The sequence below is a fragment of the Pseudorasbora parva genome, chromosome 13 (genome assembly GCF_024679245.1).
Source record: "Pseudorasbora parva isolate DD20220531a chromosome 13, ASM2467924v1, whole genome shotgun sequence".
Taxonomy (NCBI): Eukaryota; Metazoa; Chordata; class Actinopteri; order Cypriniformes; family Gobionidae; genus Pseudorasbora; species Pseudorasbora parva.
The window spans coordinates 28,068,697-28,089,169 of record NC_090184.1 but is presented as its reverse complement, the minus strand read 5'-3'; the positions used below and the strand labels follow the sequence as shown (position 1 = coordinate 28,089,169).

Below are 20,473 nucleotides of genomic sequence, written 5' to 3'. Positions count from 1 at the left end.
TCCCAGACGAATGCAAGCTAATCTTAGTAAAGTAACTTTAATCAGTGCTATCGTTATTCTGTATATTGTACGACACCACTAGCGTAAGGCAAACAAATTATAATGCAATTAAAATATTAATCTCATGTTATCCGTCATAGAACACGGATTTATGTTATAAGGTAAACAATACTTTTTTATCATTGACACGAGGAAAACTATCCTAGATGTCGTTCTAGTGTTATGCACAGCACACCATGATATAATTAGCCAAGCAACAATAAAACTTCCAATATACACAAATAGGCTGAATTAATATTACCTGTCGAGAAGAAAGCAGGCAACGTCGGCGTTCTTTTTTAAATCGTTGCTCCTCATGAGCTCTTTCCATCTTAGAAATGCCACATTCCGGGAATATTGCGGGTCCGACGTGCAGTGTGAAAGGGGCTTAAGAGTGATCCTCCATCATCATATAGCAGCCTCAAGCAATCCTCCTCTTCACATTCGACACAGTGCCATCGAGTGTAAAAACGCGAAAAGCGAAGCTTGAATTTACGGGTATGTCCCTCTTTGGCAAATGTACTTTCAAGAGGGGGGAGCAACATGGCGACCGCCATCCGAACCCTCACGCGTATGTATTTTCAATGGTATATTATAAAATTACGAGAATACATTATTACTTGAAAGAAGTAAATATACATTAATGACCACATATATTTTTGAAAAAACTAAGGGATTTTAGCTAAGAAAACTAAAAAAGTTACACTGTGTAGCATTAAAGAACCACGATTGTCCCTTGTTTTCTTTTCCAGAAGTTGGCAAACCTACGTATAAAACCCCTTCAATATAGCTCTTGTTACCTGTTGTGGAAGAGAGGAGTCAGCAAAAAAAATTAAATAATAATAATAGAGTACCGGCACTTCTTTTGGGCCATTTAAAGCACTGGATAGCACTGAATAAATATATTTTCGTCAGGTTAAATATTGATAATTGATCACTCAAACCTAAACCATTCAACTTAACCGTCTGACTTGCACATCCGTCATGTTTGTAGTTTTTTAACACTTTTTATCTGCATTAGTAGTTCTAATCGAATCCTCGTCCAAGTCGCAATGGGTTGTGGGCAATATCAGGAGTGTGCATCGATCCGCACTTCGAATTCTGACCGGAAACAGTAAACCATCCATGTATTTTTGGAATACTCTTTTCAGCATACTATGATTTGGGACATAATTCTATTTTCAAATACTATTAAGTATGGATAGTTGCGAATTGGGACGCAGGGCTTGATTAGCTTCCGGAGGTTTGATCATGGTTGGACCTAAACTCTGCAAGACAGTGGCCCTCCAGGACCGAGTTTGAGGAACCTTACTGCTGTATGAAACTGAAACCCAAACTATGTAAAACACAGTTGGTGAGGGCCACTTGAATTGTTTTTAAAATCGATAACACTCTAGACTTACTTCACATCATTTATTTAACTTTACTCACAATGATGAATCACATATAATTTTTCATATCAAATCATATCAACAACAAAAAAATGCATATTCTGTGTGAACTTCCACACCTTGCATTAGGGAAACATGCATTTTACAGCTTAAATATGTTTGGTTTCCGTTGGTAAAATCTGTTTGAAGTTCTGAGGACCAATGAGAATCCACAGTCGTCAGATCAGATCAGGCCCACATCTGGACAGACACGATGTTGCTGTCTGGGTTTTATTTTCCTTCCCCTCTGTTTCCCTTCTCCTTGTGTTTGGGCATCTAAGGACACGTTACAAATCCTTACATTTCTTCCTTACATTTCATGCATTTATCTTCTTTCTTGAGTTTCTCTTACAGGAGGTTGTTTTGCATTCTGTTAGTCAGATGTCTCACAGGTATTTCACTCTGGATGATGCCATCCAGAATCCGTACAGTTCTCTGAGGGCTGGTTTGCTGAAAACGTGGCTCAGCTTCTGCATAGACATGACATGCCCCATAACTCTCTACCAGGCCGCTGGAAAAGGGTGTAGAGACAGTGGCATCCTTGTTGCATTGTTGAGAGCTCTGCAGTTGCTGGGCCTTTATAGGACTTGCCTTACTATGGCTTAAACAAATCCTGGTGCGGATGGTTTGAGTATCCTGACTCAGGATTTTGCGAAAGTTGGGTTTGAAGAGAAGATAAACCATAGGGTTGTAAATGGTGGAAGATTTGGCCAGGATAGCTGCCAGCGCAAAGGCGGTGGGTGGGACCTGCTCATTGGCGCTGAACGCAGCCCACATGGCAACAACAGCATATGGGCTCCAAGCCATAAGGAAGCCAATACATACAGCCACTGATAGCTAGAAAGACAGTAGACATGCAATTAAATAGAATGTTTCTATCTATCTATCTATCTATCTATCTATCTATCTATCTATCTATCTATCTATCTATCTATCTATCTATCTATCTATCTATCTATCTATCTATCTATCTATCTATCTATCTATCTCTCTCTCTCTCTCTCTCTCTCTCTCTCTCTCTCTCTCTATATATATATATATATATATATATATATATATATTGACCTCTGTAACCCATATTCTCTCTCTTACACAAACACTACTCCAGGAAGAATGTACACATTGAAGAATGTACACATTAATCAAAAGTGACAAAATACTTTTTTCTTCTAGAATCTAGAATGCCACAAAACTGGTTTATATTTCAAATAAATTCTGTTCTTTTGAACTTTTATTCATCAAAGAAAATAAATGTATCATGGGTTCCTCAAAAATCTTGAAGGGTTAGTTCACCCAAAAATGTAAATTTATGTCATTAATGACTCACCCTAATGTCGTTCCAGACCCGTAAGACCTCCGTTCATCTTCAGAACACAGTTTAAGATATTTTATATTTAGTCCGAGAGCGTATCGGGTGTATGCACACTATACTGTCCATGTCCAGAAAGGGAATAAAAACATAATCAAAGTAGTCCATATGTGACATCAGTTAGTTAATTAGAATCTCTTGAAGCATCGAAAATAAATTTTGGTCAAAAAATAACAAAAACCATGACTTTATCCGGCATTGTCTTCTTTTCCGTGTTTGTGTTCAAACCTCAAATAAAGATTCAAATGGTTATGAATCAGTGTATTGATTCATGATTCGGATCACCAATGTCACATGATTTCAGCCGTTTGGCAGTTTGACACGCGATCCGAATCATGAATATATAAATATAAAATATCTTAAACTGTGTTCCGAAGATGAACAGAGGTCTTACGGGTGTGGAACGACATTATGGTGAGTCATTAATGACAAAAATGTAATTTTTGGGTGAACTAACCCTCTAAGGAACATTAATAATAATAATATTCATAATAATAACATTCAACATTGATAATAATAATAATCATAAATGTTACTTGAGCATAGCAAATCAGCATATTACAAAGATTTCTGAAAGATCATGTGACACCGAAGACTGAACTAATGATGCTGACATTTTAAAATATATTAAAACAACTATTTTAAACTGTAATAATATTTTTCTTTTTTTTCTTTTTTTATTCTTTTTTTACTGTCATATATATAATACTTTTTAACAGTTGAGTACTATGCAATATAAACAGATAAACTTTGTTATTCATCATTCTACTTATAATACGTGTGTCTGTTTATGACAATGGCCAAATGGCCAAATATGTGTGACAATGGCCAAATATAGGCAACTGTAGGCAATGTACACACATGTGATTTGAGGGGACATATGTTTCCCTCAATATATAACATTCAGCACCAACATAGTCAACAGTGCAGCCTTCACTGCCAGCAGCAAAGTTACATGCAAGTAGAGTATACCAGGGCTTCATGACACATTTTTGAAAAATAAGGCTGGGACAGCCAAAGATACAGCCAGAGGACAGAGGATGGCTAATCAGCGTTACTTTTTGAGGGACATTAAGTACATACTCAGCAATAGTATCACGTTCCTACTGTCTGCTCCACAGGGCAATAAAATCCGGTATATTTACACAGTGAAATAATGTGGACACCACACACCTTTCTGTGCACTTTATGTACCAGGGGTTGTTGTTTTTTTTTTGTTATATGAAGGTCACTGTAAGCACTAACAATAAACACTGACAACAAACAAGCCCATCAAATCCCATTAACCCTCTTTACCTTGACAATAAGAGTGTGTGCGTTGGTCACTTTGGTTTGTGGCGAGACATGCTGTTGAACAGCCAGACGAGACCCCCTCACTGTGAGCAGGATGAAGGTGTAAGATAGGATGATGATGGTACAGGGGACAACGTAACAAAAGACAAAAAGACTGATGATGTAGGACATGGCGAGGGCATCATGGGATGGAGTGTACCTTGAAACATACAACATGGAAAAGGCATCATAGAATCAGTTTCGTTAGTTTCACATATTAATGCTAAAATATTTGTTCTTATACCAGTTTATGCAGCAGGCGGTTCCGTATGGTTCTGGTCCAAAACTTCCCCAGTGGGCCAAAGGTCCAATGGCAAACACAGACGCATAGCACCATACCCCAATAACCATCATACAAGCATGATTGGATGAGAACTTGTTACCTGGGTAAGATGAGGACAGCATGTATATATATTTTCACAACAACAAAAACTGGTTAAGGTGATTAATTGGTCAGGCTGTATGACTCTCCAGACACAGATCTGAACCATAGGAATTATTTTGATTTCATATCCCACAGGGAAATGAAAAAACTACTGTGTTTCAATCTCCAGCAACCCCTAAATGTGTGCTCATTAACTGCTCTTCTTTCTTTAATTGGTTCATTTGTTTCATCACCCTGTCTCTCCAGTTTTGTCTCATTTTCCCTACATGTTCTGTTTTGTTCCAAGTGTCCTCTCTTATCTTCTTTTTCATCTTTCTTCATTTCTGTTTCTTTCCATGTTATAAACTCTCATTTCTGCACATTTAAGCCAGAGGGCATTTTTATTTCACAGTGAACTGACTATGACAGTTTTCAGAATCTTCAGGAAAAAAACGTGGCGCTAACAGTCTAAAACACTCAGACCTGATTCTGTTGTGTGATATTAGACTTGATTCCAAAAACACCACTGCTGAAAAAGAAAAAAAAAAGGAAAAAGAAAAATAGATCCAGCATTGTTTGGTCATCAGTATAATATCTGTTTTGCATGCTGGGACCAGGATGGGAGGCTGGTCCCCAGCATGGGAAGCAGGAGTGCTGGTGGACCTGCCACACCAGCTTTAGAACAGCATGAATTAGCTAGTCCACCAGCAATACCAGCTCTAACCAGCATAAACCAGCCTTAACCAACATGGAATTCACGCTGGTTTAAGTTGGATATTTCAGGGACTTCACATTTTAGGAGGACAATACCATTTTGGATGTTAATTGTGATATATATGCTAATCTAGTGTAAAAATGTGTATTTTCTGTACCCTGACGAGGTCTAGTAATTCAAGATCTAGAAAAAATAGCAGGAACCATCATTTTTTTTGTCTTTAGAATTCCATTTAGTGACACATCTGTGAACACTTTTAAAATATTACTATTTAAAATATTGCTTTAGTAAACCTAAAGTCCCCCTGTGGTGGAAATCAAGTTTTTTTTATGTTGTTTATATGTCTATGTGGTGTTTTTAATATGCTCCCAGCGAGTAATAGCCATTTTTCACCGGGTCGGTTAACTATAGACTCAATATAGTCTTGCTATGAGTAACCCACTTCTAGCCAAAATAACCTTGAATTTGGTTACATGTAGTTTCCATGTATGATATTCAATCAAAGCAAAGTCAGCAGTGATGAAAATTTCTTTGACATGTTCAAGATAACTAGTCTATTCTAGGGCTATGGTTAGGTATCTATTATCTTTTCACAGCTCAAATGTTGCCTTGTTTTAGATGTCAGGGCTGTGTTTGGACGGCTATCAAATGTCTTTAAAACGCAAAATTGCTTGCTGGGCTTTAAGACAAACCACGTGAAAAGTCAACACCATTGCTGAGTATTTTCTCCTTAAAACACTGAGATGGTTAACGGGAACATGGTTTGTGTAACATTAGCAACACATTTATTAGCTGTTTGATAAACGTAGTCAAGCAAATGGCAAATCATATTTATTGCCGTAATGTGTCCGACTTTGTAAAGAGTGATAGAATTGTGCAGCTTTACAGTAAAGTTGACTGAGTGGATCTCCGAGCTGGTATGAGCGAGTGGAGGCAGGGCTCAATTTGCATATTCATGGTTCTGTGTATCCTAGTTGAAGCAAGGGTGTAAAGTTACATTCAAGCTATTTTAATGTATGAAGCATTTTTTTCACTGGAGAAATATGTCATTTTGGTGAATAAAGATGAGTTTTAAGGGATAAAATTATTGACTACATTTCAATTGATTTTAAATTAATTCATTAATCTGGTTAAAGAAACAAAAGATTATACCATAATTCGGGCAGCAGACTTTAAGGCAGCATACTGATGACAAAGCAGTCAGGTTTGTTAGGCTGCACAAGCCAAATAAAACCCCGCACACAGCATAGCACAGACAAGTTACCTCCCCAAACAACCACCTACAGAGAAAAGAGAAAGATCATTTTACTGTTTTTGCTGAACTCTGAAATACCTTTTATCTTCTATTACTTTAGAACCATGCTGTTTCAAGCTGTTTTAGGCATTTGCAAAAAAAATAAATGAGAAATGAGAAAGCATTGAAACTTTGAAAACTGTAGCCAAGCTACAAGATCATGAAAGTAGCAAGCTATAGGCTACTCCAAGCTACTAACAAAGACGAACTAACGATATTAACTAACAATTAAGGTTCTAATACTATATTTGTACCCTTTATCTGGCACCAAAACACAAAAAATAACATGAAATACAACTTAAATTGAACTAGGCCTAATTCAACTTGAAAACACCCAATTATAAAACACAACACACAAAACACATAAAAGTGTGGAATAGCAGCATTTAACTATACTTTGAAAAGATGGATGGGTTCAAAGTAAGGCTGTCACTAACGATTATTTTTTTAATCGAGTAATCAGTCAATTATTTTAACAATTCGTTGAGTAATATTTTTTTGTGGTAATAAAAATAGACCTAAACAAGCTATAGCCTTTAAAATTACTTAAAATACATATATAATAACAATGTTATTGTTGTTATAATAATTTATATATTATAATAATATATATAAACTCGTTCTAAGTACCGGAAGTGGCACATTCCAGGCGTATGGCACATTACACATTCCATAATGTCCCATAAAAATTTTATTAACACAATATTGCACATTTTAAAACATAATTTGCATTATTGTGATTTTTTTTTTTTTTTTTTTTGTTAGTTTTGTTTGAAAAGTGTGAAACAGGATCTCACCTGTGCGCTAGAGCAGATGGAATGGCCAGAGGAAACAGAGACAAGGTCATCCCTAGATCACTCACAGATAAGTTCACCACGAAAAACTCTGCTGGCTTCAGAGATGACCTCTTACGGTAGGCTACAAACAACAGCATGCCATTTCCCAGTAGCGACAACACACCTGGATGAGAAAGAGAGATCTATCAATCTGCTCACATCAAAGTAGCTACACAATTTGTAGAGCTGTATTGAAAATGTGCCCCTGACAGTGTGACATCTCCATCCCATTGCTGACAAACCTGTCACATAAAGACAACGTTTGATCCTAGAACTTAGAAATGATAAGCAAACCCTAGTAGGCCTGTCTCATGCAGGTCAGTCTAGAATAACAATGATGTCCTTGTTTTTTTAAATATAGACTTAAGTTAATCTACCCATGAGATAGCTTTAATAATCTTATCTGCCACATCGGGGGTATATTTGTCTCTTCTTTAATACCAAGCAGACCAGAACTATCGCTTGCATTCACATGCTTCGCATCCATTCCATGGCCGGTTTCACAGACAAGACTTGTGCTGTGCCCAATTCGCCTACTTATACTGCATCCTAAAAGTATGTACTCTTTTTGTGAAGAAAAAGTACATACTTTTGAGTGTGTAGCAGAAAAGTGTGCAAGTTTCAGGACATACTACTTCGTCATCTTTAACGGACTCTGTCGCTTAGTTACGTGCATCCCAAAAAAAAAAAAAAAAAAAAAAAAGTTACGTGCATCCCATCATCACCGTTTAACTGCCCTGTCAATCATCGTCAGATTCGCCACAGTTCAAATCCTCCACATTCAGTTTCATTTCTGACCGTATCGGAGAGAAATGTAGCCGCACGTGATTTGCCATGTGTGGGTCTTTAATGCAGAGACTCTCCTCGTGTGTTTGCAGTTTACATATAATGATGCATTTAAAAGTTGATGGCCAAACGTGTCATTACAAAAGTTCACAATTCTGCTGAAGGTGAAATATAATGTGGATAGCACTGAATAAATATATTTTCGTCAGGTTAAATATTGATAATTGATCACTCAAACCTTTATCTAAACCATTTAACTTAACTGTCTTTCATTCAAAAGACAGGTAAAAACTCATCTCTTCCGAGCACTTAATCTTTTCACAAAAAAAAACCTATTTCTTCTCTATTTCTCTTTTCTTCTTCCCTTTTCTTGTTTTTGCTACTCTGAGTAGTATACAAATCTTGGTATTTAGGGCACGTTTTGCGTTTTCTTTGCCTCTTCTTGACGGATCGCTTCCTGTACTCCTGAGTTGTAAGTTGGATAAAAGCGTCTGCTAAATGCATAAATGTACATGTAATGTAAATGTGACCGTCTGACTCACACATTCGTCATGTTTGTAGTTTTTTTATATTTTTTATCCGCATTTGTAGTTCTAATCAAATCCTCGTCCAACTCGCAATGGGTTGTGGGGAATATCAGGCGTTAAGAGCATAGACAGTAAAAGAAATGGACAGAGCTATCCCATTGACTTCAACGGCGGAAAAATGAGGCCAATCAGAGGCACTCACTTCCTGATGGCTGAGCGAACTGCGTAGGCTCAGACTGAGCTTGACGACATAGATGTGACGTGAGCAACCTGTCTGACAGCTGTAGGTCTTCTAGTAGTTGTGGAAAGTGAAATCTGAATCACGTTGTTTAAATATTTACTCCCGTTGCTTTTGGCTCACTATCGGCTTCTTCCCATTCTTCTCCCCTGACTTTATCAGACTTTATGTCTCCACGTCCCCCCGACTGTCTCATAGACAGTAAAAGATTGTTTCTGAGCGTCTCCTCCTGTCTATACGGTAATTTCTCAACTGTGCGACAGAGGCAATCGTTGGTTATGACGCAATCGTTAGCCTATTTCTACAAAAACAGCTTCTGCGGGGCGATAGTGTAAGATACAAGGTAATGGAGCCTTTTATGCATTGTCGTGTTTCTTTAGAAATAAATGGAGTCTTTAAACGTCTCAGATGTAAAGTTATTCACTGTCAAAGTGACTCAAAAATGAATGGGAGTCAATGGGATGCTAACAGCAGGTGATGGCTTGGTTAGCAATGGCCGCCCCTATGGGTGGAACGCTTTCCGAGAGCTAGATTACCCCCTTGGTTAAGAGTGTGCGTCGATCCGCACGTCAAATTCTGACTGGAAATAGTAAACCATCCGGGTATCTTTGGAATACTCTTTTAAGCATACTACGATTTGGGACATACTAATTTTATTTTCGAATACTATTTAGTAGGCTATGGATAGTATGCGAATTGGGATGCAGGGTTACATTTTTTTTTCAATTGCTTACACACTCAAATTAAAACTTTCCAACAATTAGCAAAACCTTACACTCAAGGAGCCAAACACCGGCCTAAATTTGATCTGTAAGCACATTGTTAGATTCACAATTTTTGCAAAACTTTACTCACAGTGATTTGCAAAACAGTAAACACACTTGCATGCGTTTGACACAGAAATTTATCATGATGTCATTTCCTTGCAACTTCAATGCAAAGGCTTTCAAATGAACACACCCAATGAACCAACTGGTTAAACAAAGCCACCAGGTGTACACGCACACACACTGGTGCTTATTTACACACCAATCAAGTTTAAGCACTATGAAAAGGCCAAAGGAAAGGTCACCGTGTCTTCAACAAAAATGGAAGGCAATGTCGCAGTAAGAGCTCAAGTGAGGATGAGAGGGGGAGCACGTGAAGGAAGAGGGGAAAAGAGGGGAAGAAAGAGGGTGGGGGGATAAGAGGGGAAGGGGGGATGAGAGGGAAAGGGGGTAGAGAGGGGAAGAGCGGGGTAGAGTGGTAGAAAGATGTAGACCTGGAGTAGGATGTGGCCAAAGAAGACGGGGACCAAATTTATCAGATGCGATTCAGGCAACCTTGGTACTCATGGGTACTGAATCCATGGGTTGACATTAAGAGAGGGTGGACAGAGACTTCAGCCCAACCTCAGCAGCAGATATAAAACAACAGCCTTTGAAAAAGCATGACTGAATCGAATGATTTTACAATGTGGAGAGTTTCATCAGTATGCAGTACTGGTCTTGTGTGTACTGTTTGGTCATACTTTACTCTAACAATATCTCTGAAAAAAATCTAACCCAGATTGTATCATTAGAAAAGTAGATTTTTTTTGTTAAGTGTTTAAGATTGAGAGCAGCAGTGTGTAACTGTTAGCCTATGTAACTGTTTCAAAAAGACTGAAGTCAAATGAAATGTGTATGTTTAGTATGGTAACAAAATATTGTTTTCATAAAGTTGTGTATAGTTTTGACAAAGGTGTTCCATTTTGCAAATGATCTGAAGTGTTGTGCTACTTGGGTGTAGGTTTGTGTTAATTGTGTGTAGTGTAGACAAGTGTAGACAAGTGTGTAGCATAGACAAACCAGGCCCTGTTTTCAAAATTGTGCTTAAGCAAATGAAAAAAACTGTAAACCTAGTCCTAGTCCCAGACAAAAATGCATGTTTGACCTGTCTGAACTGAAACCAACTTGCACGGACATATCTTAAAATATGTCCATGCCATTGTTTTGTCTCAAGATGCACAACCCATTCTCACTCCCAAGGCGTCAAAAACCGAAGCATGGTCAAGTGCCTTCCGCGTCACAATAAAGACGCTAAAGGTGCCCCAAGGCGTCATGTTTCGACGCGCTGGGTGTTCCATTCATTTCAGTGAGAAACCTTTGGCGTCATACACAGACGCGCTGGGTATTAGTAATGTTATCGTCATGGTGAAATTGTATTAGTTTATAATTTTGCCATTATGACATGTTGGAGTGTGTTTTTCAATTTAATCAGCAAGCATAATTTTATTTACATTTATTTTATTTACGCTATTTAGACATGCTTAACATGTAACCCAACCCCATCCCATCCCTAAACCTACCCATTTGTCTGAACATGATATAAAACACAGGATATAGCCTGACATATACGACTGCATACACAAGTTATTCAAAAAAGTTAAATAATCCAAGTTTTCCGAGGCCAAACGATTGATTTGTATGAAGAAAATCCCCAAAAGCGATCAGCATCTCCATCCGCAGAAGATCATCAACAAACACAATCAAATTTCAAATATTGGCGCCGGTTACGTGAGATTTCATAGTGAAATTGCATTGGCTCTCGTATGTCTTGTGACCAATTGCGTCATGCTCAGGAGTCTTTTGAATTATTTGAATGAGAAATGAATGAGTTCGTTCACGGGGCAGCGGGATCATCATTTCAGCGATTAAAACATCAAGATCGACTCTGTTCTTCACATGAAGATATCGTATGACTTCAGAAGACTTGGAATGCAACATGAGTTAATACTTTTATACTGCTTTGGTCAGTTTTTGCAATAAATACCTGTGTCTGTACATTTATTTGCCTGTTATGTGTTTTATATTGTTTAGATATGGGTAGGTTTAGGGTAGGAGTGGAGTTAGTTGCTCCAAAATATAAAAGTAGCCTTTAAATATTAATAAAATCATGTCTGCTTTTATAAACGCAAATAATTAAATGCGTCTGTTTATGACGCCAAAGGTTTATCATTGTAATGAATGGAGCACCCAGCGCGTCGCAAAATGATGCCCAGGGGCACCTTTAGCGTCTTAATTGTGACGCGGAAGGCACTTGACTATGCTTCGGATTTTGACGCCTTGGGAGTGAGAACGGGTTGAGATGCACCAGTAATGTTTTTTGTTTTGTTTCTGTTTTCACTTGTTTTTACTAAGGCATGCGTTTAAAAGCTACTTAAATGTCCTAATCGAACTAAGACATAATCCTGGCTTAATCTAAGCCTTGTTCGTGAAACCGGGCCACAAAGTTCTTCCTGACTTCTTTTTTTAAACAGATTTGTCAAGAATCTGTACTTTATCAGAGTATCTACATTCCAAAGTGTAATATTTGAGTGTTTACTTCATCAAAATGAAAATTATGTCATCATTTACTCACCCACAAGTTGTTCCAAACCTGTAACCATGTTTGCAACCAAGTATCTCAGCCCTCCTTGACTACCATAGTATTTTCCCTCCTACTATGGTAGTCAATGGGGACTGAGATCTGCTTGGCTATACAAACATTATTCCAAATATTTTCCTTTGTGTACAGCACAACACAGAAATTAATTCAGGTTTGGAACAACTTGAGGGTGAGTAAATGATGACAGAATATTAATTTTGGTTCGAAATCAACACCTGCTCCAATCATTACTCACAATTCGCTGTCATTCAATGATTCAGTAATTTTTGTTTTTTTTCACGCACAACCGCTTTATTGCAAAATGCATGATGATTCTAAATAATGGGTTTATTTTGCGATTATGACTGTACATTATTATGGCTACAAAAATAATAGATACATAGACATAAAATATGAATTGAAAAGTATTAAAGATAATACCAGTAATATGATTTTAAATATTAATACTAAATTGAGTATGTATCATGCTACAAGAGACACAAAACTATAGCACAGTTTACAAGAATGTAAGGTTTAGTGATCATAATAGGCTTACAGATATATTTCATTGCAGAACGCCATAATAACACTCCTATAAATGTAGCCAGATAGCTGCATTAGTCTCAGTTTTATTTTCTGTTTCATTGCTTCATCAATTAATGATATATAAAGACAATCAAGTGTGAGTCACCCCAATCATTTCCCCAAACTAATTATATGCCCTATGTGGCCATCTCAGGAAATTATTTTAATATATATTTATTTGGCCAAGGTGGACTCAGGCAGGGTAAAGTGACAGGAGGTTAATGACAGTTGAACCATTTAAATTATTCATAAGAAATAAATATGCAAAGTCACTGAGGTGTTATGTGTTGTCCTGCTCTGATGTGAAGATAGAGGATTCCAGAACGTTACGGCGGTTGTGAACTCACAGAACACTGAATAAAGTGATCCCATGAGGACGTCGTGCTGTCTGGAGATTGTGGACACGAACAGGACTGTTTTTGACACATTGCCCATCTGTGGAGAAGAAAGAGAGAGAGCTGTGTGTCAGATACAGTTCCAAACAGAACTTCAAACGCATCTCTCTTAGATCGTGAACTTGCATGACTTTCCCTTGCGTGGACCAAAAAAGAAGAAGGTCCGTGTCTTTTGTAAAAAGTTTTCATTTTTCCAATTAAGCTTTAAGTCTGACTTACGAACTTAAAGAATTTGCTAAAAGTTCCTCAGAGGTGTTTCATATTGTAATTCATATTGACCTTCGTTCAAGGTGAAAAAAGACAGCTCATTCTAATGAGGTGATTGCGATTCATTTTTCTCTTTCGTCCTTTCTCTCACTCTTGACACTCACTTTTCTAATTCTCTGACAGATCTGTTCAACACCTCACACTGTGAAAATCAATTAACTGTTGGCTGCATTTAGAACTTTCATTGCAGCAGAAAAATTGCCAATATTAATAAGTGAGTCATCTGATTCTGTTTGACGGGTCAGTATTCATTCATATTGGCATGGTCAGTGAGACAATACAGAATGGTAAACTTCAAAAAAGAAAAGTTCTTTAAACAATTTTATTTCATTCGGTTATTATGTTTTAGCAGGTGTCTATAACATCACACTCTGTGTGAAACATGATCATTGAATTTGTACTACAACTTTTATTTGGTTGTAGTTTGTTAATCCTTTATGGATAATTTAATTACATAATTGATGATAATTATGATTTCCACATCAGGACTGGTATAGTAGTAGCAAATGTTTCAAAATGTATATTGTCGTCCTCATTTTCTCCCTGATCTGTTTCTGTTAAAAAGCCCATTTTAGATTCATTTGAACTGAAAGCCTCTAGACTAAAAGCTCAGTGGATTTCATCACTTTCACAGTATTTTCTCTCTCTCTCGCTGGCAAGGGTCCTTGATTAAAGCAGACAGCTCTTTTTGAATTAACCTGCCGACTGCTTTTACCCCCTAAACACATTTCTAGATTGCATTTCTTTGAAAATTCACAACATCTCCTGCTGCCATGTCATTTGTTAACTCAAACCCAGACAGTTACAATTACCAACCTTTTCTTGACAATTGTGTTAATGCTTCTCTCCTCTCTGTGCTGTGTAAGAGGAAGAGGATGAGGATGAAAAAGAGCAAGGTGTGAACAGTGTTGTCCAGGCTGGATCCAGCACACCAGAGGGTTTTTCCCTTCGCCTGACAAGAGACGACATTGCCTTTGTTGTGGACAAAGTCCTCAGGCCAGATCTGAGGCAAAATAAATCTCTCATTGACTTTGATTTTTTCAGGTCCAAAACTCTTTTCAATTTACTGTAGCATGCTTTTCATTTAGAGATTTTTTTTTTTTAACCTTTTTGGCTTTTGCAGTTGGACTACTGTATATTTTACTGTATGCAAGTGCTGAATATACAGACATTCAGTAATATCCAGTGCAATACAGTGTATATAGTGTACAATTTTTTACTTTACTGTAAATTGTGATTACAATTTTTGGTCCCACTTTATGTGGCCTTAACGTCGATGTACTTATGTCAAAAATAAGTACAATGTACTTGTTGTGTTCATATTGTATTGAAAAGCACTTTTGCTGATATTGAGGTGGGATACAGGTAAAGTTAGGGACATGTTTTGTGGGTATTAGTAAGTTTAAGGGTAGGGTTAGGTGTAAGGGAAGTGCCAACTTTAATTATAAATGTAACTACAGAAATAAATTACAGATGTAATTATATGCCCGTAATATTTTACAGTTTTTTCAGTTGCTTAAGCACACTCCTGTTAAAACTATAAATGTCTTATAAAAACCTTATTTTGTTGTCATAACATAAAACACAACCATCATATGGTCTGGTTCTTTTTGAATCAGTTAAACACTCATGTGCTCAATCTAACATTTTTTAAAACACTTTTAGCATTTACAAAGTGTAAAAATAAATTCACCAATACCACACAACACCAATTGTGCAAACTAATGAAAATATGTATTTATATCCACACTGTAAAATCATAAGATTCATGCATTTTCAAAGGTTGTTGTTTTATATCTGAGGTTGGGCTGAAGTCTCTGTCCAGCCTCTCTTAATGTCAACCCATGGGTACTCAGTAAGATTGCCCAAATCGCATCTGATAAATTTGGTCCCCGTCTTGTTTGGCCACATCCTACTCCAGTATCTGATAACAAGTTGCAATACACCTAGGTCTACCTCTTCCTACCCCCCCCCCCTCCTCTCTTCCCCCTCATCCCCCCTTCCCCTGTCTTCCCCTCTTTTCCCCTCTTCCTCCACAGGCTCCCCCTCTCATCCTAACTTTTTCTCTTACTGCGACATTGCCTTCCATTTTTGTTGAAGACATAGCTTTTGACATTTCATAGTGCTTAAACCTGATTTGTGTGTCTAGAATTAAGCTCCTGTGTGTGTGTGTGTGTGTGTGTGTGTGTGTGTGTGTGTGTGTGTGTGTGTGTGTGTGTGTGTGTGTGTGTGTGTGTGTGTGTGTGTGTGTGTGTGTGTGTGTGTGTGTGTGTGTGTGTGTGTGTGTGTGTGTGCGCGCATCTGGTGGCTGTGTTAAACCAATTCACAGTGTTTTGCAAATCACTGTGTGTAATGATTTGCAAAAAGTGTGAAGCTGACAATGTGCTTACAGTTTACAGCAAATCTAGGCCGGTGTTTTGCTCCTTGGGTGTAAGGTTTTGCTAATTGTGGGAAAGTTTTAATTTTAGTGTGTAAGCAATTGAAAAAAACTGTAAAGGCAAGTACAATGTAAAAACATGTACACAATAAGTGCATTGTATCAAATTGATAATTGGTAACACTTTACAATACGTGTGCACTAATTTGCATTAATTCATGCTTAACTAATGCACAGAATGGTGAACTCCCATTTATTAATAATAACTTTATCAGCAACTAATGATTAATAGATTAAGTAATCATTAAATTGTTATTAGTTAAATGTGTCATAATGTATTCATTCCTTAATAACATATTATTTTAACAAATAATGTAAATTAATCTGTTAATTACCACAATGGGTCAAAGTCATGCATTTCAACTTCCAGTTGTCTACTTTAATTAATCATTAGCTAATGATTTTAAAGGTATCATTATGTTATGACTTTACTTGTTGGGCACATATTAACTAATTCAAAATTAATTCAAAACCCATAACCACAACTTAAATTACTTAATCAATTAGTTAATAGTAATGTGCCCCAACAAGTAAAGTCACAACATAATGATACCTTTATAAATCATTAGCTAAAGATAAATTAAAGCAGACAACTGGAAGTTGAAATGCATGGCTTTGACCGCTTGTGGTTTAAACGTGTGATTAACACGTTAATTTAAATTATTAGTTAATATAATATGTTATTAAGGAATTAATGCATTATAACATATTTACGTAATTGGGAAATTCGGATGCTGTGTTTTTGATGTAGTGTCTAATGACTTATCTGTAGTGAGTTGCTGTGTGTATGATTTGAAAGCATTTCTGTTTGCGCACAGATAAAATGGTTTTGAGTTATTTGATTTTGAAAGAAGAGTCAGATGTTCTCTGAATGTAGTTTAAAGATTTGGTTTTGTGTTTAAAGTTTTAAGAACGTGGGAGATAGTTTCAAGGACAGTGTTTAGCAATTCAGAAAAACAGTAATATACTAGCCTGGGCTCATTGTTAATATGTAGGTATTTATACGTAATTTTAAAGATAGAAGTCTGGATAGATGCTAGAAAGTACAATATGGACGAATCAGCTTGTCAGCATGTCTTTGTACTTAGCCTGAGGACTTGCCACGCCAGGCAAGGGGGAAAAACCCCTAGTGTGCTGCAGTCTTGACAACACTGTCCACACCTTGCTCTTTCTCATCCTCTCCCTCCTGTCCACCACCTCTTATACAAACTCCTCCTCCTCTTCTTTTCAGATTGTTTCCATCTATTGTTGGTATCAACATTCAGTGCACCTGTGCTACCCGTGCACACCGAACTGGCTTATTTGGTGCAGTTTTGATCACAACATTAGAAATAAGTGAACAATTTTGAGTGTTTTAGTGTTTTTACTGTGTTTAACGTTTTCCTGTCTGTGTTTAGCGTTTTACAACACAAGTGCATCACAGATTTGTGTTTTAGTGAGTGAGAAGAGTGCATGAGATTTGCAAATGGTGCCTAAAGGGTTAATTCACCCAAAAATGTAAATTCTGTCAATAATTACTTACCCTAATGTTCTTTGACAACCGTAAGACCTCCGTTCATCTTTGGAACACAAATGAAGATATTTTTGTTGAAATCCGATAGCTCAGAAAGGCCTTTATTGACACCAATGTCATTTCCTCTCTCAAGACCCATAAAAGGCACTAAAAAAGATGACATTGATGTCAATGAAGCCTTTCTGAGCTATCGGATTTCAACACAAATATCTTTATTTGTGTTCCAAAGATGAACAGAGGTCTTACAGGTGTCAAACGACATTATGGTCAGTAATTATTGATAGAATTTTCATTTTTAGGTGAACTAACGCTTTAACTTGTTTAAGGTTTTACAGAAAGAGTGATTTATTCGACAGATTTGGTTTAGGATATTGAGAATTTGGTTCCGAGGAAGTGTTTTAGCAACTGTAAATAATTTATAAATTACATAATGTTTAGTTTTTTTTAACTTCAACGGGGGTATACTAGATAGCTGACCATCTATTCACTTAACCACATATTTACATTTAATCAAATTAAAAAAAACAATTACTTACTAATTATTACTCTCTAAAATGTATTGCATTACTTATAACTAATTACTTTATAAATCCCATATCAATCTCAACCAGTTGAACGACACAAGGATGGACATGGAACTGCTCTTTTAATTCTATCACATAATATAAAATTGCTTAAATTATTCTTGAACTGACAAAGTATTTAAAGGGGGAAGGTTAAAAGCATACATTTTAACATTAGATGTAAAATTTGGATGATTAATCCACTATTGGTTTATAGAATTGTTCTATACAGTATTTCATGCAATTACATCAGATAACATTAATTACATTGCAGAAAGATTAAGAGTAATCCCTTAATTTACTTTTCCAAGGGAAAAGTCATTAAATTACATCTAACTGATTACTTTGTAATGTAAAACCCAACACTAGACAGAACTTACCTTCCAGGAGAGTGTGTGCTTGACTACCCACATGGAGTCCAGGTACAATCCATCAAAGTACAGAATGATGGACAGTTCATGACAGAAAGACACTGGAAGACATAAAAGATGTCTATCCTCGAATTCGGAGAGTTTGAGCTTGAGTTCCGGTGCTCTGCGCCGGAGGATCTGCAGGCGAATGGCAGTCAGTCCGCTTTGACAGAGAGCAAGACACAGCACTGAGGTCTGATGTCGCTTAGAAAGCACACACTCTCTGCTACTGGTCCTTTTGTTTTGTTTTTTTCTCTTCATGCCCCCCCCCCCCCACACACACACACACACTCGGTTCTTCTTGTCTAATATCCCTGTCCCCTTGTTTTTGACCCTCTTCTCCACTCCCATTTTATGGCAAGCCCCTCTCTCTCTCTCTCTCTCTCTCTCTCTCTCTCTCTCTCTCTCTCTCTCTCTCTCTCTCTCTCTCTCTCTCTCTCCCTCTCTCTCTCTCCATCACCGAAACAGATACATTTTCCCCACACTGAGAGAATTCTTTATCACATATGCTGAGGTTGCGTCTTATAGGTAGCAAACTGTAAAAGTGGTGTATGATAATGTCATTTTGAACCAGTCATCCATTAATGTGCCTATTTTGTGTTCTCTTGATCTGTGATATAACATTTTTTTTTTATTTGTTTGCCAAAGGCTTGCAAGAATGATTGTGCCTCAACCTGCTGCTGAACAACAAGAACTGTCATGTTGGATTCTATCACTTTTCTTGCCAGTTCTTTGAATCATACATTTGAGAAATATTTTACATTGTGGAAAAATATTTCAAAAAGGAGGTTCTTTTTAGAGTGAATATAACAGATTTTTTTGACTAACCACCAGACAGAAACACACCCCACTGCTTACAAAATCATCAATGATGTGATTAGCTTCCGGGGCAAAAAAAACATTGTTCATCAAGACAATCCAAAAAGTGTTCCGGGGGTGTTCTTTTGATCTAACATCCAAGACATGCTTCAAAGCAATCCGTCTCAATGCATCCCATGTATTTTTAATAGAATCTGAAATGCGATGGAGATTACAGCAAGAAAACAGCCACCTACAGTGAGGTGCTTTAGAACGGATGCATAAACATGCATGTTGTCAGGATTATGTTTAATTTGTCTGTTTTAGTTTTTGCCCTGTCTGTCTGTTTTCTATTGTTATTAGTTCACACCTGTTCTATATTTCGTTAATCAGTCCCTTATTTACAGCCTTGCTTTTGGTCTCTGTATTTATAGTGCCCTATTTTAATGATCTGAGCACATGGTCTGAAGCGAATGCCACGGGTGCTATTGGTGTGTCCGAATCTACTTTCGGTAGTTTGACGACGGAATAAATGGTCGGCGGTCCAGGCGCAAGGTTTTGGCTGTATGCAATAAATCAATCAGAATCTCAGCTCTTATTCTCTTTAAAAGCCAGTTGCGCTTGCACAATGCGGAATTTGTAAGCGGAATGAATCCTTTTATTTTTCGGAATTTGTAAGCGGAATGAATCCTTTTATTTTTAATATTTAAAAATGTTTGTGTGCTGCTGCACGTCCCTGTGTGTGTAAGCAGAGTTCACGGACGTTGTACACCAGCCTTTAGGCGCACACTTACCTGAGCATTCAAATGCACAAATGTTTTCATAATAACATGAGCCGACTGGAATAGAGAAAATAATCAGCATGATTGATATTCAAAGTGGTACACATTGTTTGCGAATTGTGTATCTGCAGTCCTAGTGTCGGTTTTCCTTTTTGAATAACACAAGCCACGTTTCCATGCACACTTTTTTTTTCATTCCGATTAAAATCATTTGGATTGAAAGATTTAGTGGACTGTTTACATGAGACGTTATCTAAACCGATCTGGTGTTTACATGTGCTGACTTTCAATTGCAATCATTTTGTGACATGCAGTTTGTCTGCCGCATCAAGGGGGTCGCACACCGGACGCGAACGCGGCGCGCCACGTCTCTAAATTTCAAATATATATTGTTTTCAATGAGTGT

General features: G+C 37.2%; 1 protein-coding gene across 1 annotated transcript; it reads right to left on the bottom strand.

The window, feature by feature from the left end:
- Positions 1 to 1,550: 1,550 nt before the first annotated feature.
- opn7c (opsin 7, group member c) lies at positions 1,551 to 18,731 on the bottom strand. The gene is made up of 7 exons (XM_067412648.1): positions 18,458 to 18,731; positions 13,250 to 13,337; positions 7,341 to 7,503; positions 6,402 to 6,529; positions 4,415 to 4,553; positions 4,135 to 4,330; positions 1,551 to 2,306 (listed from the first exon to the last, which is right to left on the bottom strand). Exons 1-7 carry the CDS (start codon positions 18,488 to 18,490, stop codon positions 1,818 to 1,820), a joined length of 1,236 nt encoding a protein of 411 aa, XP_067268749.1. The 5' UTR covers positions 18,491 to 18,731; the 3' UTR covers positions 1,551 to 1,817.
- Between the last annotated feature and the right edge of the window lie 1,742 nt (positions 18,732 to 20,473).